This window comes from Geotrypetes seraphini, chromosome 10, assembly GCF_902459505.1.
Source record: "Geotrypetes seraphini chromosome 10, aGeoSer1.1, whole genome shotgun sequence".
Lineage (NCBI taxonomy): Eukaryota > Metazoa > Chordata > Amphibia > Gymnophiona > Dermophiidae > Geotrypetes > Geotrypetes seraphini.
This window is the reverse complement of record NC_047093.1, coordinates 104,384,852-104,409,949: the sequence shown is the minus strand read 5'-3', so window position 1 is coordinate 104,409,949 and position 25,098 is coordinate 104,384,852. Positions and strand designations below refer to the sequence as shown.

At 40.9% G+C, this 25,098-nt stretch overlaps 1 protein-coding gene across 1 annotated transcript in view; it reads right to left on the bottom strand.

The window, feature by feature from the left end:
* Window positions 1–25,098, bottom strand: part of PNPLA7 (patatin like phospholipase domain containing 7) — an 864,087-nt gene that overhangs the window by 637,396 nt on the left and 201,593 nt on the right. The window contains exon 8 of the mRNA XM_033959965.1: window positions 20,883–21,023. Within this exon, the coding sequence (XP_033815856.1) occupies window positions 20,883–21,023 (141 nt within the window). The remainder of the gene's footprint in view (window positions 1–20,882; window positions 21,024–25,098) is intronic.

Genomic DNA, 25,098 nt, shown 5'->3' with positions numbered 1-25,098 from the left:
TAGTAGATGACGGCAGATAAAGACCCGAATGGTCCATCCAGTCTGCCCAACCTGATTCAATTTAAATTTTTTTTTTTTCTTCTTAGCTATTTCTGGGCGAGAATCCAAAGCTTTTCCCGGTACTGTGCTTGGGTTTCAACTGCCGAAATCTCTGTTAAGACTTACTCCAGCCCATCTACACCCTCCCAGCCATTGAAGCCCTCCCCTGCCCATCCTCCTCCAAACGGCCATGCACAGACACAGACCGTACAAGTCTGCCCAGTAACTGGCCTAGTTCAATCTTTAATATTATTTTCTGATTCTAAATCTTCTGTGTTCATCCCACGCTTCTTTGAACTCAGTCACAGTTTTACTCTCCACCACCTCTCTCGGGAGCGCATTCCAGGCATCCACCACCCTCTCCGTAAAGTAGAATTTCCTAACATTGCCCCTGAATCTACCACCCCTCAACCTCAAATTATGTCCTCTAGTTTTACCATTTTCCTTTCTCTGGAAAAGATTTTGTTCTACGTTAATACCCTTTAAGTATTTGAACGTCTGAATCATATCTCCCCTGTCTCTCCTTTCCTCTAGGGTATACATATTCAGGGCTTCCAGTCTCTCCTCATACGTCTTCTGGCGCAAGCCTCCTATCATTTTCGTCGCCCTCCTCTGGACCGCCTCAAGTCTTCTTACGTCTTTCGCCAGATACGGTCTCCAAAACTGAACACAATACTCCAAGTGGGGCCTCACCAATGACCTGTACAGGGGCATCAACACCTTCTTCCTTCTACTGACTACGCCTCTCTTTATACAGCCCAGAATCCTTCTGGCAGCAGCCACTGCCTTGTCACACTGTTTTTTCGCCTTTAGATCTTCAGACACTATCACCCCAAGGTCCCTCTCCCCATCCGTGCATATCAGCTTCTCTCCTCCCAGCATATACGGTTCCTTCCTATTATTAATCCCCAAATGCATTACTCTGCATTTCTTTGCATTGAATTTTAGTTGCCAGGCATTAGACCATTCCTCTAACTTTTGCAGATCCTTTTTCATATTTTCCACTCCCTCTACAGTGTCTACTCTGTTACAAATCTTGGTATCATCTGCAAAAAGGCACACTTTTCCTTCTAACCCTTCAGCAATGTCACTTACATACATATTGAACAGGATTGGCCCCAGCACCGAACCCTGAGGGACTCCACTAGTCACCTTTCCTTCCTTCGAGCGACTTCCATTAACCACCACCCTCTGGCGTCTGTCCGACAGCCAGTTTCTGACCCAGTTCACCACTTTGGGTCCTAACTTCAGCCCTTCAAGTTTGTTCAACAGCCTCCTATGAGGAACTGTATCAAAGGCTTTGCTGAAATCCAAGTAAATTACATCTAGCATATGTCCTCGATCTAGCTCTCTGGTCACCCAATCAAAAAATTCAATCAGGTTCGTTTGGCACGATTTACCTTTTGTAAAGCCATGTTGCCTCGGATCCTGTAACCCATTAGATTCAAGAAAATATACTATCCTTTCTTTCAGCAACACTTCTATTATTTTTCCAACAACTGAAGTGAGGCTCACCGGCCTGTAGTTTCCTGCTTCATCCTTGTGACCACTTTTATGAATAGGGACCACATCCGCTCTCCTCCAATCCCCAGGAATCACTCCCGTCTCCAGAGATTTGTTGAACAAGTCTTTAATAGGACTCGCCAGAACCTCTTGAGCTCCCTTAGTATCCTGGGATGGATCCCGTCTGGTCCCATCGCTTTGTCCACCTTCAGTTTTTCAAGTTGCTTATAAACACTCTCCTCCTTGAACGGCGCAGAATCTACTCCATTTTCTCGTGTAACTTTGCCGGACAATCTCGGTCCTTCTCCAGGATTTTCTTCTGTGAACACAGAACAGAAGTATTTGTTTAGCACATTTGCTTTCTCCTCATCACTCTCCACATATTTGTTCCCAGCATCTTTTAGCCTAGCAATTCCATTTTTTATCTTCCTCCTTTCACTAATATATCTGAAAAAATGTTTATCTCCCTTTTTTACATTTTTAGCCATTTGTTCTTCCGCCTGTGCCTTCGCCAAACGTATTTCTCTCTTGGCTTCTTTCAATTACACCCTGTAGTCCTTTCTGCTCTCCTCTTCTTGGGTTTTTTTATATTTCATGAACGCCAACTCTTTCGCCTTTATTTTCTCAGCCACTAAGTTGGAGAACCATATCGGCTTCCTTTTTCTCTTGTTTTTATTGATTTTCTTCACATAAAGGTCCGTAGCCATTTTTATCGCTCCTTTCAGCTTAGACCACTGTCTTTCCACTTCTCTTATGTCCTCCCATCCTAACAGCTCTTTCTTCAGGTACTTTCCCATTGCATTAAAGTCCGTACGTTTGAAATCTAGGACTTTAAGTATCGTGCGGCCGCTCTCCACTTTAGCCGTTATATCAAACCAAACCGTTTGATGATCGCTACTACCCAGGTGAGCACCCACTCGAACATTAGAGATACTCTCTCCATTTGTGAGGACCAGATCCAATATCGCTTTTTCCCTTGTGGGTTCCGTCACCATTTGTCTGAGCAGAGCCTCTTGAAAGGCATCCACAATCTCCCTACTTCTTTCCGATTCCGCAGACGGAACATTCCAGTCCGCATCCGGCAGGTTGAAATCTCCCAACAGCAGAACCTCCTCTTTACTTCCAAACTTTTGGATATCCACAATCAGATCCTTATCAATTTGCTGCGATTGAGTCGGAGGTCTGTAGACTACACCCACGTAGATAGAAGTTCCATCTTCTCTTTTCAGAGCAATCCATATCGCTTCTTACTCTCCCCAGGTCCCTTGCATTTCGGTCGCTTGGATATTGATCTTTACATAGAGAGCTACTCCTCCACCTTTATGACCATCTCTGTCCTTCCTAAAAAGATTATATCTCGGTATATTTGCATCCCATCCATGTGATTCACTGAACCATGTCTCTGTGATAGCAATAATATCTAGATCTGCCTCTAATATCAGGGCTTGCAGATCATGAACTTTGTTGCTTAGACTGCGAGCATTTGTGGTCATCGCTTTCCAGCTATTTTTCAGCGATAATCTCCTTTTTCGTATGGATTTTTGTGTCGTTTCACTTTCCGTTGCAATACTAAGAAATGAGTTGCTGATATTGCTTATGTTGCAGCCTTTACTACTATCACATCTTTTCTTTTGCCGGGGGTGGTCTCTATAATTGTCCTTCGTACATACACCACCCCCACCTTCTAGTTTAAATGCCTAGAAAAATATTGTCTAAATTTCTCTGCAAGGTTTCTTTTTCCTGCTGTAGTAATATGTAGCCCATCAGTGCAATATAGCTTCTTGTCCTTCCATGTATTTCCCCATCCTCCTATGTACCTGAAGCCTTCTTGATGACACCAGGCTCTGAGCCATCTATTAAAGTCCTCTGTGTTTTTCATTCTTTGCTCTCCTTTTCCATATGCAGGCAGTATTTCAGAAAAAGTTAAAGTCTTTACAAAAGGTTTCACGCCCTCACCAAGCTCCCGAAAAGCTTTCTGTGCTGCAAGTGTGGAGTTGTTGGCCAGGTCATTTGTTCCCAGATGGATAACAACATCAGTGTTAAAATCCTTAGTTTCTTCCTTAATTATAGTCAGTATTTGCCTGGAACTCCTGGTAGCTGAGGATCCTGGAAGACATTTCACTATTTTGGACTCCTCGCCCTGTGTTCCAAGGTTAATGCCTCTGATGATGGAATCACCCAACAGTAATAGTTTTCTGTTTTTGGCTTTTTTATTTGTACTTAGGGTGCTCTTGTTCTCTTGAGTTTCCTTCATTGGTTCCAGTCCCACCTCCCTTCTGTTTTCCTGAGTACTGATCTTCTCAGCCCCTTATTTCCTAAATTTGAGACTTGGTTCAGAAAATAACAACAATAAATTAAATTTTTGTAAATTGATTGAAATACTGGTAACTAAGATGTGGGGTGTGAATTGTCCCTCATAAATTGGAATCACTGTTAAATTTCTAGATTCACTCTGACACTGTAGCTGGGGTCATTTTCTTCCCTAACTACCTGACCTTAGCACATCTTATCAAGTCTGTTGACAGGCTTCTGCCCAGGTCTTTTGTTTGCTACTTTTAAATACTGATAACTTTGACGTAATCTAGGTTTGTCCAAGATTAGATATGATGGATGTAATCTTCCATAGCTTTTACTCACTCTGGTTAAGCCAACAGAACATGCTGACAATTATCGACTGTAGGGCAGGGCTGACACTGAGTAGAGTGTTAGGTTAAACTTATTTTTGACAGGTAAGCTCTTTAGGAGAGAAACCTTCTACAGTGATAGTAGTTTATTCATGTAAATGGAAAGTTTACTTTCTCCTTTAGATATTAATGAATTTGCAATTTAATAGTTGTATTTCACATCTTTTATTTGTGAATGAAAAAATTGTTACAGAAAAAAGTGGATAAGTGATTACAATGTCACTGAATGAACTGTCCCCAGATATGGAATGCCTTCCAAGATAACTACAATTAAGGTAAGCTATTTCTGAATCATGTTATTACAAGAATTAATAGAGTCCTCATTGATTGGGCACAAATTAAAATTTGTATATTAATTGTATTTTGGTAATTTAATGGAAATATCTACACGTTACTATTGACACCTATTCTGGTTATCTTTGGGTGACATCACAAACTGAAGAAACAACTAATCAAGTAATTAATCATATGTTACAATGCATTGAGGTTATGGGAAAGCCAAAAACTTTAAAAACAGATAATGGTGTTGCATATTCTTCCATGCTTTTTCTGAATTTTGCTTACAATGGGATATCCAATTGATTCACTGTTTGCCTTATAATTCTACAGGACAAGCCATTGTAGAACATGCAAATCGTACATTAAAATCATATTTATTAATGCAGAAACCAGTGAAATATGCTGTTTCTAATTTGAGACAGGTTCAAATGTCTTTATCCATTGTTTTATTCACTATTAACCATTTGAACTATTTTTCACTGTTTTAAATCTTTATTAATTTTTTTGTGTTACAACAAGTGTTACAAATAAACTCAATAGAAACTTAAATACACACTTGACTAACTCATATATTAATATCAAGTATAACATTAATATAATAATCCCCTGTCCCACCCTCCTTCCCAACCAATAATACATAAATCAATTTTATTGTACATTTTTTAAATATTAATTTAGTATGTAATAATCAAAATTGAAAAACCCACCCCATTTCCCTCTTAACAATTATCTTATCATGGGAAAAGTTCATTAGAGAAATCATGTTAACGGTCTTCAGATGTTTCCAGTGTTATTTATTTTCAGAGAACTCTGCACATGATAAACATCATCAAGTGGCCGTCCCATTACCACAACCTTTGGTGATATATAAACTGTCACCTAATCCTGTCTGGCATGGCACTGCTCCCTTGATAACCTGGGGATGGGGTTATGCTGCTGTTTTAACTCCTACAGGTCCTGTCTGAGTGCCTAGTAGACACGTCCGACCTGCACGAACAGTTGCTGACATTCCTCCTGTTCCTATCTCAGAAACTACAGAAGAAGAAGGAAATGTTGTGGCATCAGCATCTGCAGAACCCCATTCCTGGATTTGATTTTATCTACGACAACCTCAACAAATTTCCATACCCCAGCAAGATGACCGGAAAAGAAAGCGTTATTCCAAGACTGCTCCTGTGACTTGGGGACATATTAAAAGCTTAAGTGATCAAGCCATTCTCACCTTGAAAAAAAAAAGAAAAGGAAATGACTCCTGAAAACTTTACTGCTGCTATATTTGCACAATTAACTTATAACTCTTTAATGATTGTTATCTACTTAATTTTCTTAGTCTTCCTCCTTCTGCTGGGGAATTATGGGAGCAAAAAATGCAATATAACATTTGGGAAAAAATAGCAGATATCTCAGGAAACGACAATTTCTGCTTACAGCAGAGCATTGATGCACACACTTTGTTAGGTTCTTGTTTAATTCCAGTATGTAAAGCGCCAGGGGGAATAGGAAATATTTCCCAACTAACCAATTTTATGACTGAAGATGAAGTATCATATACCATGTTTACATCATGGGGAAAAGTAGCCCAAAAATTACCCTGGGATGCCATGACCGTTTATACCCCCATTGTAGCAAATCAAAAAAATTTGTCATGTGCTACGGTAAAAAATTGTACTAGAAATTGCATTAACAGTGGACTAGCTTTGTGGAACTGTTCTTATTTTGTAAATATTTCATATATCAATGCTCACCTCGTCCATTCTTCAGGATGGTTTTGGACTTGTAGTAAGCGAACATGGAATTATATTCCAGCTAATTTATCACACAACACACAATGCTGCTTTAGTAGATTAGTAGCAGCCTTGGTAAATAAAAAGCAATTGATTAATTCCAGGATTACTAAAGAAAAACGCTCTGTCTCTATAACCTCTGATAGTTATATCTTAAATGACCAGTATGATAGTAATGTCGACTTGCTATCAAAAGCACAACAACTGGGTGTAGAATGAACAAAGAATTGTTCCAAAGTTTGATAATCACAAAAAACAAAAAGGGGAACAATACACAGAAATTTTTAACACCTTTTAAACCCGGATGGTGCTCAGAATCCACGGATGGATTAGAAAAAGCTCAGCGTGGGGAGCGAACCCCTAAAGCGTTTTTCATAGAATCTATCATTGCACCACCGATTTTGGTAGAAAGGTGATTAAAAGTGTTTCTTAAAAATCGGTGTAATATTATTATATGTCAATAAAGTGAATAAATATCCAATGCATAAAGACTTTCAATTGAACATTTCTATTTCCGTTCTAAAAACGAACCGGCAGTGACTTTTCAGAGCACTCAACCGTCTTCCTGCTACATAAGCAGCACGCCCTACCGCGCGCACAAGCAAAGGAAGTCCTCTACCGGCCCTTTAGCATGACTTTTTCTCAAAGCTTTAACTTTCTTTAACTTCCTCAACATTCTCAAAATTTATTGCCCCAAAATGAGTCATATCTGCAATTTGCAAGCCACTCAGTGCTGAGCAGGAGCGCCAAAAGCGAGCTTTTGCCGCTGAGCGGCAGAAGAAAATGCATCCTACGGCTGCTGCCACCCACCAGGTTAGCAACGAAGTAGGAGGGCAGGGCAGGGAGGGAGGCTGTGTGCAGAGTCTGACAGGGGGAAGGGGGGCTGGGTGCAGAGTCTGACAGGGGGGAGGGAAGGGGGCTGGGTGCAGAGCCTGACAATGGGAGTAGTGAGGGAAGGGGGCTGGGTATAGAGCCAGGAAGGGGCTGGATGCAGAGTCTGATAGAGGGTGGAGGGACGGGGGCTGGGTGCAGAGTCTGACAGGGGAGTGATAAGGTAGGCTGCAGACCCTATCATAAAACTGACCTCGCAACAACCCAATTGCTGTATATAATTTAGGTTTATTAGCAATAGACAGAAGTCAGCTTTTCATGGAACAACAAAGTACAGCATATTGAGCCAATAGATACATACAGAGTGGCCGCCTTCTGTCTATGGATCCATCCTGAAACTTAGACCAGCCAGTATGCCACTTACATACTTTTAGTCCAGTAGCCTAGCCTAGTTACTGATTACATACTCACTTTCTATTGGATTGACACATTTATCATAACTACTAATTGTATAGTCAGCATTTTTATCTCGGAGCCATATTGAAGCATGATATCACCCAGTATCAAAATCTTACTCCTCTCTATTTCCTTGACAATGCATTCTTAATACCAAGGTCAATAATTTCTGAGAGCAAGCCTCCTCCCCTCTTGAGCTTCATTGTCCTTCATTAGTAGTTTAAATAACTTTTGGTAGAATATCTTATCTTGCAGTAATGGTGCCAGGATGTAGAGATGAAACACAGCACACACAGGATTCGAGCCAGGAGGAGGCATTGCTCTGAGCCCCTTTTATTGAGCTTCTATACTAATTACATCAAAGTACCTCCCTTGATTACATATCTAATGATTGGTGGATACAAAGTTACATGCTCTTACATCGTGATCACCCTCAACTCTGCACTTAGACAATGCCTGTGTTTCTGCACGTAGTCAATGCCGGTCTGCTGAAGTATCTTTCCATATAAGGACTGCTTAATTAAGATAAGGGTTAATTTGTGACAAGGAAGGGGGAGAGGGAATGATTCAGCATTCTATCAAAAGGGCTAGGAAGTCAGTGTGCTGACCTCACCCTGATTCAGAACATCGTTACTACATCTCCTCTTTCGTTACTATTTTTAAGAGCCTTATAGAGGTAAGGCAAATCTGATCGGGATAATTTGCCATATCGACCATGACATGGACTTATGCATAAGGTGAGAGAAGGAGAAGGATAGAGCATAGAAGCTCTGATCCCGATAAAGTCCTGGCATTGGCCAGGTGAAGTGGGATACATCCCGATAAGTCCTGACATTAGTTAGGCGAAGGGGGATGGGAAAAAGACAAAGATCACTTTGCTCTTTACAGAAAAACTGCCTTCACCCCCTGCAACTGACATCTACCTTATCTATCTCTGCAGATGATAGAAACAGTAGATTAACTATGGAAACAGTAGATTAACTATTTCACCATTAACTGAAGAGCATGCAAAGATGGAGAAATATGCTGTTTTATGAGTTCAATTAGCTACTGTAGAGGTAAAACTAAAGAAAAAGCAACAGGTCCTGAGGCTGTGGGCTAGCTGTGGTTGTTCACCAAGGCCCACCCAGCCAGATACCATGAAGAGATAAACAGACCATGGTCAGAAGACAGAATTCTCAGAAGCGAGAATTCACAAGAAAAATCATCTAATAGAAGGTATCGGGGATGTTTAAAGTTGGGAGGGGGGCTTGTGCTCGGAAGTACTAATATGGTGGGGAAACAGGCATTTCAGGGAAAAGGTAGGCTTTACGGAAAACAGAGTAAAACATATAACATGACGTAGATAAGAATAGCCAATAAATGAATGTAGTTAGGCAGTAATGCATAAGTAAATAACCAATAAGGATGTATCATGTGATGTAAACCAACGTGGTGTTGGCCACTAAGAAATGTATAAAAACCAGGCCTTTAGAGCAGAACAGAGATCAGAGGACCTCTAGGCCTAGAGGTCACCTTCTGAGGCACCTTCTGTTACGCTATATACTAAATGATTTATTCCTGTAAGCTGTTATTGATTGGATAAATAAATATATACTTATTGAAGCCAGTATATAGCGTTAGAGGTCTCATTACCGAGGTAGGCCTAGACAGCGGCCTATCTACCTCAGTGGTGAACCCCGACGTTGAAATAAAGGGAACATGCCCCTTTTAGAGACCTCACTGGATTGAAGGCCTATACTCTGCTTGTCAGATTGCCTCTCCATTACTTTTGGCCAAAAGTGTGTTTCTGAGTTGCCTGCTTGTACTTATGCAGTGTCTACCTAAACTTCCTTATTTTCTTGCAGATTTGCTGTGTTATTTTACTTCCCCTTTTATGCGGGTTTTTTTCTTTCTTTTTCTAGTTTAAAGCCAGCAATGGAATGTGGTCTGCCTTAAACATTGCTTTCTCTTTTCTTACTAATCCTGTTTGTTTGTCGTTACACAGGCCCTGTGGCGTCAGCTTTGGACTATCCCGGACCCTGGTGCAGGATTTCATGTCAATTCGCCTGGGACCGGGCTACCATCCCTAGCTGTCCTACGGGTCCTGTATAGACTGGCAGGTTGTATAGTCAGTCTATGGTCCAAAATTTATGGTTTATAATTGATAGTTTATGAGTCCGAATATACGCATATATGTATATATGCTTTTGACTGGTGGGTGGTAGTCAGTCCATAGTTTAGGAATTGTTTAAGAATTAGGATATATGTAAATATGTTTATGACTGGTGGGTGGTAGTCAGTCCATAGGTTAGGATAGGAGTCAGAATCCATTATAGTTGGCAGGTTATGTAGTCAGTTCAGGGTGTAGTTAATGTATACATACGTAGGTAATTAATAGTTGATCAATTACTGGCGGGTCGGGTAGCCGGTGTTTAGATATAGTCTCAGCGCAGCTGTGTTGTCACCCACTAACACTTCCGTTATATGCCTTCTTTTTACTCTCCTTAATTTTTCTTTTTGGGTACAGACACTGATTCGTTTGCTGGTTAAATTCTTTCCTTTATTTCTTGTGGTCTTGGGCCACGCCTGATGTTTCCTCTGCTAGATCAATCTATCACTGTTATGGTGTGACTGTTGAACCAGCTTTGACTGGTGGTTATGCTGTTTCTGTGGTCTCTGGCCACGCCTGAGTTATTGCTGCGAAGGTACCTGCTCTTCTGTGATCACATTGCATCATTTTGTAAGTATTCTTATTAGTTTTATTTTTAGGCTCATTAGTTTGTACACTTTGTAGTTGGATATATTGTTTATTTCTCCCATGTTGCCTGCTCCTGCAGTCTCCCACCCCCTTCTTCTCCTGCTTCTCCGCTTTTGCTGCTAGCGTCTCAATCCTCCTGTTTGTATCGCTCTCTGCCACTGTTCACTGCCCCTTTGCTCTCCCCAGCAAATACTCTTAACCCTAGTCCTATCTTTCCACCTTCCGTTGCACACCAAGTGCAATGGCAGGCAGATCGCACTCTTACAACACATACTGGTCATTACTCCCCTGTCCCGTGGGCCACTATCTCTCAGGCATTAGATGATATCTGTGAAACTATTCAACAGCAATGCACCCCGTTCCCCACCTTCCCCCACTTTACAGGAAAACTGTGGTTCAGCAGTGTTCCTGGCTCGAGAACCCCACATCTTGAACTAGAATGCCCACTATGTCTGATTTCTCCCCCTTTCTCTTGCTGACCTTAGGAATCCCCTTGTCTTATACTTCTCTGGCTGCCAGTGCTAGCCAGAGTTATTTGTCTTGTGCCCCTAGCCCTAGCTTCTCTTTCTCTTGCCTGTTCCCGTTGGATCTTCTGTTAAGCTGTTGCTTAGACAATCCTGTTCCTCCTTTTGCCCCCATATTTCCTACCATTGTTGAGCCGAATGTATACACCTCTTCTCTGCATTGTGCTTTGTGTTACCTAGCCCCTTATGATGTAGTATTATCATGTATGGCCACTATTTTGTATGGGTTTTGGCATATTAGTTCTGTTTTTATGGGTTTATTTCTTTGCTACCAACAAGAGGGGTCTTCTAGCCTTGGCATAGCTCTGAGTCTGTGTTTTACTGTAATATTTTCAGCTTGTCATGCTGTCTACAGGCTTCCTTTATTCTTCCGTTTATGCTAGCTGTCGCTTGTGTACTGGCCTGTGTAGCATATGGCGCTTTGTGAGACAGCGAAAGCATTGCTCTTGTGGGTTTTTGTTTCCTGTTCTTTTGTGGTCACGACCGAAAAAAAAAAAAAAATTGGGGGGGTGAGAGGGGGATGAGAGTGAATGAGACTGAAAGAGGAAGTATATATTTTAACTGCGTTTCAATGTTACCATAAGCTTTCATTAAACAATTATTTATTTCATATAAGTTTGCTGGATTATAAAGGATTGTTTTTGAGAAAGAGAAGAACGAAATTACAGAAATGATTTAGATCACTATTGTTTTTATATATAAATACAAAACAGTATTGGAAAGAAGGGATGAGAGACAAATATCGAAAGTCAATAGATATATAGAGATAGTGTACGTAGGCAGGAAGGATTCGTGGCAAGTGATTATGTCTAACCAAATAACTGACAGGCATTAAGTATAACTGACAATGTAAAAATAAACACACCCTTTGTCTTTCTAGGTCTGGGATTTTTATTATGGGCGTTTCCCATTACTAATGATCATTTGTTTTCTAGAGTTAGGAAAAACTACAGTGCACTCGAAGAGAACACCTAATGCTAATACTCTAAATAGAACAAAAATGAAATAAATTATACAAGAGGGGGACTCCTTTAATACTTGCTAGCAATTAATGTCTGTCTATTTTTCAGCGTTACAGTCTTTTATGTTACTATGAGTCATTATCTGTTGTATTGTGCCCTGTGTCAACTTCAGTGTTTATGGAAATGCGAGTGGATTTCCATTTATGAGCGCTCACTATAATTACCAATATAATGAAAGAAGATTTATTTTTTTATTACTCACCACAACCATTTCAAACCTTATTCTTTGTCTGTGATCAAAGTTTAAGAAATGAGTTATGCTTCTTCTTCTTTTTTCCGTTACACAAACATACCGAGCTACTTCCTGGTTGATGTGTCTATGTTTAGGGACACTGGGAAATGTAGTGCTTTATTTCTTTAACTTGAAATTATCAGTTGCTATTTTCTTTTTGTTTTTTCATTATTCATGTCTCTACAATAACATGAACATATTGCATAGGGTTCTTATGATCCGCTTCTATCCCAAATGGTAATATTAATTAATGTCGTGCTAACACACCGAAGCGAAAGTAACTTCTGCTTTCTTCATGTACTGTACTGTTAACCCATTGCACAGTTAACATCAATATAAAAGGGAAACTATTGTTCCTTTACCTATCATAATAGTTTCGGGAAAAAAAAAAAAAAAACTTCTAGCAGTTTTTCTTTCTCTGCCTTTTCTTGTAACTTGTAAAAGAAATGTTATTTCTTCTTTTTCTTACATATTCTCTGATACACGCAGAAATACTTTTTGGTTTAACACAATGCAATTAGCGTTTGGCTTTATTATTAAAAAAAAATGGTTCTAACTGTTGTTTAAGAACTTTTCTAATAAGTTGCTGAAGGAAATATCCAGTCCTATTGATTGGAATTCAAAATACTGTAGTTTAGGTCTTTTTGCTGATTGACATTCAGAATATTAGTGAAAGAAACAAAATTGAACCCATGATTTGATAGAATCCCATGGGAAGGACATTTCTCCCATAAATCCTATTTTATTTTAATTTTTAGGGTTTATCCTCTTTATTTTAGTATGTTTCAATATAACCTATGTGTTAATATGTTTAAGGCTATATCTTAGCCATCCTTTTGCTTGGGTTTGACTCTTTGCTAATTCATATTTATGTTTAGCATATTACTCCTGTCCTTTGAACATCATATGCCATTGTAACTATAACTCCCTTAGGCTGACAAATATAATTCAGCCAATACATATATTAGACCTTAGCCTATCTGAATTAAAGCAGATAAGTTTTTGTTTTCTTTTGTATGTCATCTTTTAACGCTGTACTTATCCTGTTAGTAATATTGCTCAGGTATTGTTGGAAACAAGTTAAATGATATATACAGTACAGATATTTTTGCCTTATTAATTATGGATCACTTCATAAAGACAATTGCCTATCAGAGGAAGCTGTATGCTACATGAGAATCCGTGTTTACATCCTTTTAATATCTATTAATGACTTATTTGCATAATTATGGACTAATGCTATTTGAAATATCATCGCTGGAAGAAAGATTTTCGGCCGTAGGAAACCCCGATGACGGATGAGCCCTAACGGAAGGATCTTGCTACCGGAGAAGAAACTGGATAAATGCCTAGACTTACCAGCGAAGACTTCCTGACTGTTGCTACCAAAGACGGGATGACCTTTATGACCTTGAACTTTTACAGCTTTAATTATGGACTTATTAATTTGCACTTTAACTCTTTTATGGACTCATGCAGTATTAGTACATATATATATTTTCATATGTTCATAATTATTTCTAACAGCCCTATTGCAAGATTCATGTGTTTTTCTTGATTGTGACTTTATGTATTTTCATCCTGTTTTGACTCCCACAATAGCTCCCTAGTTATTTTCCCCTCCAGTTGGATTCTTTCCATTCCCTTTCTTGCTGCTAAGCTGAGGAGAACTGCAGTGAAGAGGAAGTGATGAGCCCAGCTGAAGGATGATGACGTAAGATTTGATGTGGTTACCTGGACTTTCACCCCTGGCGTCTGGACCCAGCCGAGTCTGCACCGATCCCAGCTGTTTTGGAAGAGCATGGAAATAATCTAACTTGTTAATTTATCCCGCCATCCCTTTTGGATGTAGTATGCTCATAACAGGATGAAGCCATAAAGAGAGAATATATTAAAATGTATCAGGTTAAATTATGAACCCCTGCAGATACCTGGTTGCCCGAACTATCCCAAATGTTGAAATAGAGACCCCTACACAGACCCATACACAACATTTTTGATAATCTTGATTTGACTGATTTTTAATGTACCTCCCTATGAAACACCAGCAGCTGATTTCCCCTCCCACGAGTCACCACCTATCCCCACTACATCTATGCTGATGTTTCCAACACAGCAGTCTAACCCTAAAGGTATAAGTCATTTATTTGAAGCTTAAATGCCCATGATTTCTGCTTTACACAAATATCTGAATTATTGACTGCTTAGCCTAGTATTATAAGCAATAAGTACACTGCGACATGTTATACTGCTCTGTCCTCGATAGCATAGCAAGGGTGGGTACTTGTCTCTTTCCTTTACCATGGGTGATTCCTAGCACATAGCCCCGGCCCATAATGAACAGTTTCTGATACAAACTAACTCCCCACCGAATGAACAGGGGTCAAAGCCACCTGGAGGGGCTTTGAAGAGGGGATGAGAGAAGGAGAAGGATAGAGCATAGAAGCTCTGATCCCGATAAAGTCCTGGCATTGGCCAGGTGAAGTGGGATACATCCCGATAAGTCCTGACATTAGTTAGGCGAAGGGGGATGGGAAAAAGACAAAGATCACTTTGCTCTTTACAGAAAAACTGCCTTCACCCCCTGCAACTGACATCTACCTTATCTATCTCTGCAGATGATAGAAACAGTAGATTAACTATGGAAACAGTAGATTAACTATTTCACCATTAACTGAAGAGCATGCAAAGATGGAGAAATATGCTGTTTTATGAGTTCAATTAGCTACTGTAGAGGTAAAACTAAAGAAAAAGCAACAGGTCCTGAGGCTGTGGGCTAGCTGTGGTTTTTCACCAAGGCCCACCCAGCCAGATACCATGAAGAGATAAACAGACCATGGTCAGAAGACAGAATTCTCAGAAGCGAGAATTCACAAGAAAAATCATCTAATAGAAGGTATCGGGGATGTTTAAAGTTGGGAGGGGGGCTTGTGCTCGGAAGTACTAATATGGTGGGGAAACAGGCATTTCGGGGAAAAGGTAGGCTTTACGGAAAACAGAGTAAAACATATAACATGACGTAGATAAGAATAGCCAATAAATGAATGTAGTTAGGCAGTAATGCATAAGTAAATAACCAATAAGGATGTATCATGTGATGTAAACCAACGTGGTGTTGGCCACTAAGAAATGTATAAAAACCAGGCCTTTAGAGCAGAACAGAGATCAGAGGACCTCTAGGCCTAGAGGTCACCTTCTGAGGCACCTTCTGTTACGCTATATACTAAATGATTTATTCCTGTAAGCTGTTATTGATTGGATAAATAAATATATACTTATTGAAGCCAGTATATAGCGTTAGAGGTCTCATTACCGAGGTAGGCCTAGACAGCGGCCTATCTACCTCAAAGGTAAACAAAGAAGGCAGGCATTGAACAAAACAACAGAGAGTAATCAAGAGACCGATCCCAATGAGTAGATATTGCAGAATGACCCGGATCCATTGGCCAGATGGTAGCCAAGACCATAAAGATTTCCACCACTCTGGTAAGATATCTTGACGCATATTAGAGGCCAGATCATGTAGTTGCTGAATTTGTTCTTTTATGCTGTTGCTGTTAGTTAGATTGAAACAGCACATATTTTTAATGGTTTCGCAACCGTGATTATGTAATAATAAGAGATAATCTATGGCTGTTCTGTTGTCTAACACAGCTGTAAGTATTTCATCTTGTTCTTGATTTAACAAGCTAAGGGTGTGTGAGGTATGATTGATATTTTTTGCTAATGCACAAGCCAATCGAGCTAAAGTTTTATGATTATATAATGCTAACCCAGGTACTCCAACTAAAGAAACTGCCAAAGAGACATATTCTGCTTTTGATAGCAAGTCGACATTACTATCACACTGGTCATTTAAGATATAACTATCAGAGGTTATAGAGACAGAGCGTTTTTCTTTAGTAATCCTGGAATTAATCAATTGCTTTTTATTTACCAAGGCTGCTACTAATCTACTAAAGCAGCATTGTGTGTTGTGGGATAAATTAGCTGGAATATAATTCCATGTTCACTTTCTACATGTCCAAAACCATCCTGAAGAATGGACGAGGTGAGCATTGATATATGAAATATTTACAAAATAAGAACAGTTCTACAAAGCTAGTCCACTGTTAATGCAATTTCTAGTACAATTTTTTACCCTAGCACATGACAAATTTTTTTGATTTGCTACAATGGGGGTATAAATGGTCATGGCATCCCAGGGTAATTTTTGGGCTACTTTTCCCCATGATGTAAACATGGTATATGATACTTCATCTTCAGTCATAAAATTGGTTAGTTGGAAAATATTTCCTATTCCCCCTGGCGCTTTACATACTGGAATTAAACAAGAACCTAACAAAGTGTGTATGATATCAATTTTCTTTCAGGGTTCTTTTTATAAAAAAGTAAATAGGGTTCTAACCAATTTTATTTGGCTGGGTAAAATTCCTATAATTGCTTTAGTGTCTTTGCAAAGGTCAATTGTGGAGGGTGGGGTAAATTTTCCAAATTTTTTAGGTATCATCAGGCCTACATTTTGCGTCAAGGTATGTATTGGATCCACCCAGAGCCCATTGATAATATACCAGATTGGTTCTGGTTAGAATGGAGACTCATGTTTTCTTTGTCTTGGTCATGTTGTTAGTATCAAAATGCCAAGGTTATATAAAGAGCATAAAATATTTGTTGATATCTGGAAAACTTTAAGGTATATAAGTAGTCTGACTCCTATTCCAATAAATAAATCAACAACTCAAACGATTTGGCTAAACCCCAAGATCAAAATTGGCGGTTTTAAAATCATTTGGAAGCATTGGATGATGGCAGGGATACGTACTTTAGAGGATGTAAAAATTAATGGTAAACTGCTTGAGTTTTTACAATTGCAACATAAATTTGGTCTAAATAAATCACAATATTTTAGATGGTTGCAGTTGAAGCAGGTCATTCAGGTAGGGTTCCCTGAATGGAAAAATTTTAATAATTATCATAGCCTAGAATTCTTGTACTTTCAGGTGGTTTCTAGTGGTCACTAGGCCGCAATGTGGTACAAATTAATATCTGGATTTGTAAATAAAAAGCCAAAACATGGTCTTAGAGACATTTGGAGCATTGAGATTAAGCATCAAATTATTGCATCTCAATGGCCACGACTTTGGTCTTGGAGGATAAGATGTACAGTTTCAGCATCTATGAGACAAAAATGTTTTTTTCTTTTGCATAGAGCTTTTTGGACCCCTGTTCATTTACAAAAATTAGATAGCTCTAAATCTAATAGATGTTAGCATTGTCATCTTGAGGCTGGGACATTAGATCATCTTTTATTCTATTGTCCATTCATATTATTATTTTGGAAATCAATTTAGCCTCAAATAAATAGGATGATGGACAATCCAGTAGCCTTGACTTATGATACTATTTTATTTGGTACAACAATGAGAGCAAAGAGTCAAATTTCATCACATAATAACAAACTTTTATTCATATTGACTGGAGTAGCAATTCAACAAATAACATACAATTGGAAAAATTATGACAGATTAAGTTATAACTTTTGGTGGAATTCGGTATGCCATACATATAAAATGAAGCACACAATAGCAACACAGAAAGGTTATTTTGGTAAATTTCAGAAGATCTGGAGACCATTAGCAGATTTTTGTAATGATTGATAACATTTTCCCATAATAAGATATTTGTTAAGCGGGGATGTGGGTGGGTATTATTTTATTTATCTCATAATATGTATGAATTAATTAATATTTTTGATGTATTAGGTTAGATTTTCTGAAACAGGTAGGGAGAGATTGGGGGTTTTTCTATTTTAATTACAATTGTCATACATATTAAATGTATTACATAATATGTAAATTATTATAAAATATGAATATAAGAATGATATGTTGTACTTAAAGTGTTACATGAAGGAAAATCAAGTGTGTATTTATAAGATCATATGAATTTTTCTGATACACTTGTAATATGCAAAACTGAATAAAGAAATTCAAAACAGAAAAAAATCAGAGGGGCAGCAGAATGAACACACTTGTTGGTCAGCAATAAGATCTTGAACTGTATGCAATGGCAAATGGGGAGCCAGTGAAGTGACTTAAGGAAAGGGGTAACATGAGCATAGCAAGGTTGGTAGAAGATGAGTTGTGCAACAGAGATTTGCACAGATTGCAAGGGGGAGAGGTGACACTGAGGGATACCAGTTAGGAGTAGATTGCAGTAATCTAAACGTGAGATTATGAGAGCTTCGACAAGGGTCCGGGTAGTGTGCTCAGAGAGGAAGGGGCGAATTTTGGTGATACTGAAGAGATAGAAGCAACAGGTCTTAGCAGCTTGTTGGATATACGTAGAAAATGAGAGGTCAGAATTAAAGACCACTGCAAGGTTGTGAGAAGAGGAGACTGGAACAATGAGTATTATTTGCAGAGATGGAGAAAGGTGTAGATGGAGAAAAGTGTTTAGGAGGAAAGAGGAGCAGCTCAGACTTGGACATATTTAGTTTCAGATGACGGCAAGACATCCAGGCAACAATGCCAGCCAAATAAGCAGAGACTTTTTCTTGGACTTTAGGTGAAATTTCAGGTGTAGAGAGGTAGATCTGGGAGTCATCAGCATATAGGTGATACTGGAAGCCATAGGAGGAGATCAGGGCACCGAGGGAAGAGGTGTAGAGAAGAGGTCCTATGACAGAACCCTGGGGTACACTAACCACTAGCGGGGTAGCAGCAGAAGAGGACCCAACAACACATACACTAAAGGTGCTTTGGGAAAGGTAGGAGGCAAACCAGGAGATGACAGATTCATGGAATCCAAACGAGGCCAGCATATCAAGGAGTAAGCTGTGATTTACAGTAGCAAAGGCAGCAGACAAGACAAAAAGGATAAGGATAGAGTAAAGGCCCTTAGATATGGCCATGAACAACTCACTGCAGACCTTAGTGAGGGCAGTCTCTGTGGAGTGTTGGGGGCGAAAACCAGATTGTAGAGGATCGAGAATCTGTCAAGTTGAAAGGAAATCCAGGCAGTGATGGAGAAATGCACGCTCAAGTATCTTGGATAGGAACGGAAGAAGGGAGACAGGGTGATAGTTAGAAGGGCAGGAGGGGTCCAGTGAGGGGTTTTTGAAAAGTGGCTTAACCACCACATGTTTGAAGGCATCAGGGACAGTTGCAGTGGAAAGAGATAGATTGAGAATATGGCATATGTGAGGGATTACAGTATGTGAGATGGGGTCGAGTAGAGGGGTGGGAATAGGGTCTGAGGGGCATGTAGCAGGCTTGGCTGAAAACAGAAGTTGTTCAGTTTCTTCCTCTGTGATTAGAAAGAAGGCAAAAAGAGCCAGCAGTAGTTGACGGTGGGACAAGCAGGCGGGACCAGACAGGAGAAGCTACCTGAGCTGTTTGGGTGAAGGATGAAGGGGAGTTGCGAGGTTGACATTCAAGAGAGTGGATGGTGGGTAGGGGAGAAGGATTTGACTTTGTGGTGAACCCAAGGGCGATCTTGCAGACCTTGTCATGGAAGTAATCAACCATAATCTGAGGAGAGAGAGAAGGAGGGGTCAGAAGTGGGGGCGCTTTGAGGAGGGAGTTAAGTATGGCAAAGAAACGACAAGGGTTGGAAGAAAGGGAGTTAGTTAGTTGGATGTAGTAGTCTTGCTTGACCCGTGTAAGTGTAGAATTAAAGGAGGTCAACATAAATTTAAAGTGAAGAAAGTCAGCACATATGTGAGACTTGAGCCAAAGGCACTCAGCACAGTGGGTGCAGGAATGTAAGTAACAGACACTGGAGTGAGCCAAGGTTGAGGTTTGGTATGCCTGACAGAGCGAGAAACAGGGTGAGCAAGGGTGTCCAGAGCAGAGGAGAGAATATTGTACGATGAGACAGTCTTGTGGACAGACTTAGCTAACATAGTGGAGGCAAGGAGAGGTGAAACAGTGGATGAGATCATGGAAGGATCGAGGGCTTGAAAATTTTGAAACCTCTTGGTGGTAACTGGGCATGGCGGAGGGGGAGGGTGAGTAATGGTGAAGGATATTAGATAGTGATGAGAGATGGGGAGCAGTGAGGTAGAGAAGTTAGAGAGAGGGTAGTTAGAGAAAAAAACAAGGTCAAGGCAGAGGCCATCCTGGTGAGTGGAGGTTGTGGCACAAATCTGGAGGTCAAATGAAGAGGTTAAGGCAAGAAACATCATCAGGGTGAAAGTTAAAGTCCCCAAGAATAAGGGAAGGAGATGATGAATCAAGGAAGCCCAAAAGCCAGGAGTGAAATTCAGTGAGAAAGGAGGAAGGGGACTTTGTGGGGGGTGGGGGTGGGAATAAATGACCACTATCCGCAGAAGTAAAGTAGTGAATAGGTGGACAGAGCGGACTTCAAATGAGGAAAGGCTGTGGGATAGAGGGAGAAGAGGTTGGAATCAGGGTTAGTATCTCCATGAGCCTTTTATAAGCTACCCTTGCCCTCCTCCGTTATACCTAGTCTAGGCACTGAAGTGACAGTCACGGGCTGAGAGGATATATTCACCTGGGGTTCTTCCAAAATCCTGCAATCATAAACCCTGCCTCTAGGTGTCAGAATCAGTTCTTCTTCCTCTGCTCCCCCTCCCCCCAGCTGTGAATGCTCTCGCCAATAAAGCCAAGAAGCAGAGAGCAAACTCAAATTGAAGCAATCAACATGTGAGGCAACTCTGTACATTTGCCAATAAGATAATGGGATGGCCCAACCTCCAGTATTTTCTATGCCCACTGATGCCCCATTATTCCATAGTCAACTCCATATCTCTTTCCAGCCTTACCTAACATTCTTCAGCATATTCAGGACTTCAGATGGCAAATGGGAGTTCTGTACATCAAATTCTGTCAGATCTGCTTCTAGCAGGGAAGGAGGGGGCTCCTTGGGCTGTAGCATAGGAAACTCCTTCTTATAACGAAGAATCCTAGGAGAGAAATTCAAGAAATGAAAGATTTCTTTTTATTTATTTATACACTTTCTATAAAGCTACACCTTTACAAGCCAGAACTAAGCAGTTTACAATCTAAATTTATTAAAGAAGAAAAGAATGCCATACAAAAGCAGGGGGTGGCTCAAGGCAATCTGTTGCCTGAGGCGAGAGATGAGCTGGCTCCTCCCCCCTCCTGAGTCTCTAAAATGGGAGTGAGGCAAGGGCTACCACAACTATTAGACAAGGCTGGCCAGCTGCCTAAGGCAACAACTTCTTAGAGGATAGTAGCTTCAGTAACATTGTAAATGACAACAGAGCCTCGCTCACCACAATAGATCCTGCCAAACAAACTCAAAGAACCGTGTTTCTCACCACACATACTTTAACCTGCTTTTCTGCCAAAACACAAAGGAGATATAAGATGCTCAAACAGCAAGGAGAAAAATAAAAGCTCTGTTTAACACACCATAATAAAATTAGTTATATGGGAGATGGTATTCTACCTCCCCACAACGTGCAGATCAGAACTAGAACATTTGTCCATGGAAGACACCATCTATCATAATAAAACCCTTAGTGTGCATGCGCACTTGAAATCCCATGCTTCTGTGCCGCCGCATGCGCAGTAGAAGGAGTGTGCGGCAGTGTGGTGCGGCGGTTTAATAATCTTGCCTTCGTGCCGGCGTCAGCTGATTTCCTGCCTTCTGCCCCGATCGCCGATGCCGGCTGAACCCTGGACCAGCAGCAACAGCTAGCTTTAGTTTAGCTTTAGCCGTGGTTTCATCAAGCAGCCGCGGGGCCTTTGCTAGGCCAGCCCACTTCGATGATGTGAGGCAGGCCAGCCTAGCAATAGCCCCGAGGCTGCCTAATGAAACCACAGCTAAAGCTAAACTAAAGCTAATGGATGCAGGACAGGGGGAGCAGGGAAGGAGTACTGCTGGACAGTAGGGAGGTAAAAAGAAGGAAGAACATGGACAGGAGTGAAGTAAAAGGAAGGGAGAAGGGGTATTGCTGGACAGGGGGAGTAAGGAAGGGATACTGCTGGACATGGGAGGTAAAAGGAAGGGAGAAAAGGTGCTGCTGGATAGGGGAAAAGGGGTACTGCTGGACAGGGGGGAGGTAAAAGGAAGGGAGGTGCTGCTGGACCTGGCAGAAAGGGAGAAAGGGAGGGAAAGGAAAGGTGCTACATACTGGAGGTGAGGGTGAGATGGTGCATGGAGAGAGAGCATGTTGGGTTAGGGGGTGGGAAAGAGGGATGCCACTGAGGGAAGAGGCAATGACAGAGAGAGAAAGTATGCAGGAGACTGAAAGTGTTGGACGTGGAGAGGGTGAGATGGATGGGGAGGGCATAAAGGAGGTAAGGAGAAATGTTACACAGGGGAAGGGGGAGAGGGCAGAGCGTGAAAAGTTGAACTCATGGAGGGAGGTAGAGATAGATATTGGTTGGGGGAGGGAAGGAGGACCATAGGAAAAGCATGCAGGAAGCCCTGGAAACATAGTTAAAAGCACAGAAAAATAAAGTCACCAGACAGCAAAGGTAGGGAAAATGATTTTATTTTCCATACAGTGATTGAAATGTGTCAGTTTTGAGAAAGAAAAGATGTTAAACTTTAACTGTGAGGGCTGCAGAAAAAAATAGGGTACTTGGAGGGCTGCACAAAAAATAGTCAATGTCTTATTAAAGAAATGACAATTTTGCATGAGGTAAAAACTCTTGTTCTAGCACCCGTTAATGTAACGGGCTTAAAAACTAGTACAAAAATAAATCCTGATTTTATTTTTATCTGAGCAATAGCAAAACAAAGCTCTCCACTACCAGATACATTGTGAAATACAAAACCTGAAAAGAGACTCCATATTTTGTCCTGAATACAGTACAAAGACATCTGCAATTAATATTTCCCAAAGCAAACATATTTGAACTAATAAATTCCAAATAAAACACTTTATCCTACCTTTGTTTTCTGGATGGTTTCATATTCTATTATGTTGGTTCCACTTACTTGTTTGCTTTCCTGTCTTTCTTCTGTTTCCACTGGCTTTTGTCTCTTTTTCAATTCTCCTCTCTCCTCCTGCCTTGCTCCCTCAACAGTGGCGTACCAAGGGGGGGGGCAGTCCACTCCAGGTGCAGACTATAAGGGGATTCCCCCGGGGTTGGAATCAGTATCATAGTCCAGGAACTTCACTGCTCTGCTAATGTCGGGCCTTCCTTTCTGCCGGGTCCTGCCTTCGCGGAAGCAGGAGGAAGGTCTGACACCAGCAGAGCAGCGAGTTAAGGCTGCTGACAATGAGAAAACACTCTGAACAGCTTTTTTTCTTTCTTTTTTTTTTAATCTATCAAGTTTCAATTAATTATCCAGCATTTACATCTTCCCCCTCTTACCTCATCACTGTCCTTGTAAACATCAGTTAGTCTTAAAAGAGCTAGGAACATCTGTAGAGGATAAGAACAAGAGAGAGAGGGGGAATCTGGAACACTCCCTGACAAATAAATCTATTCTGCTCATATCAACAAATGCAATAATGAAAAATGAGAGAACAAGTCATTAAACATTAGAAACTGAATGACAAAACAGTGCTATAAGGAGACACACTCTGCATTGTCAGAAGAGGGTGCCTAAACCCCCCATAACTAAGTGCTTAATCCATTCTGATGGTACTATTATAAAGAATGGTCAGAAAACAGAAATCCAGCTTACCAATATTTGGAAAGACAGGCAATCGGCAAATCAGCAAGGTATAGGGCAGGTTCCTGGAATAAAGTATGGATTTACAAGAAAGAAGATTAGCAAAGGTAAGAACCTAATCTTTCATTCTTGTACAATCCTACTTTATTACGGAACCAGTGGGATGTAAGAGTGGTCCAGGAAAATCACAGTGGGACTGATGAGCCTGATGCCAAAACAGAGGCACCAAAAGCAGCATCCTACTTGGCTGCCACATTGATCCAGTAAAACTTGGTGAGTACCAGGTAGCAACCCTGCAAATCTCGTCTGGAGAAACAGACGATGACTACCCAAGAGGATGAAATACCTCTGGTAGAAAGAGCCCATACCACGAGGGGCCTTCTTTCCAGTCACCATGTAAGCTGCATTAATGGCCATATGGATCCATCTGGAAATGGTAGCCTTAGAAGCTAGCCTACTCTTGTGGGCAGGGCCCACCAGAACGAACAGAAGGTCAAAGAGGCAAAACTCATTGGTGACTTCTAGGTCCTGTAACAAGAGCTTGCACATGTCCAAGAACTAGAACACCCAGTCCTGCTCCCTAGATCTGGAGGAAGGAAAAGCAGGAAGTTGGACTTCCTGATTCACATGGAAAACGGAAACCACTTTCAGAAGAAAAGAAGGAACAGTGCGCAGCATCACACCAGAAACCCTAATACACAGAAAAGGATCCCAGCAGGAGAGAGCTTGAAGTTCCGAAAACCTACAGGCTGAGGTAAGAGTCACCAGGAAGACCGTCTTGATTGCAAGATCCATATGGGATGTCTGCTCCAGAGACTCATACAGTGAACGACCCAGAGAATGGAGAACCAGATTAAGATTCCAAGTCAGACAAGAAAGGCACAATGGAGGCCTAAGTCATAGAGCACCCCATAGAAAACAGGTCATAGAAACACAGAAACATAGAAGGTGACGGCAGATAAGGGCCATAGCCCATCAGGTCTGCCCACTCTACTGACCCACCCCCAAGTCTACTATCCTAGAGATCCCACTCCTGGTGACAGGTTCCCTTGGCTTAACCCTCTAATGGGATGCCCCTCAGAGAAGGAGGATCCATACAAGAAAGACCAGCAATCTGTACCTGGAGAAAAGCTACCACTAGGCCCTTCATGCCATCCTGCTGAAACTCCAGAACATGAGGAACTGACGGAACAGATGGGTCTATCTGTCTCAGGACTCACCAGGCCTGATAACATCTCCAAGCCTTTGCATAGGCAGCCATTGTGAAAATGTTGCCCCAAGACATGGAACCTCAGATACTTTTGGTGGTCGGAAAAATGGGATTGTGAATATACGCCTCTATCAGATCCAGGGAGGCCAGGAACTCCCCTGGTGCCACCAAT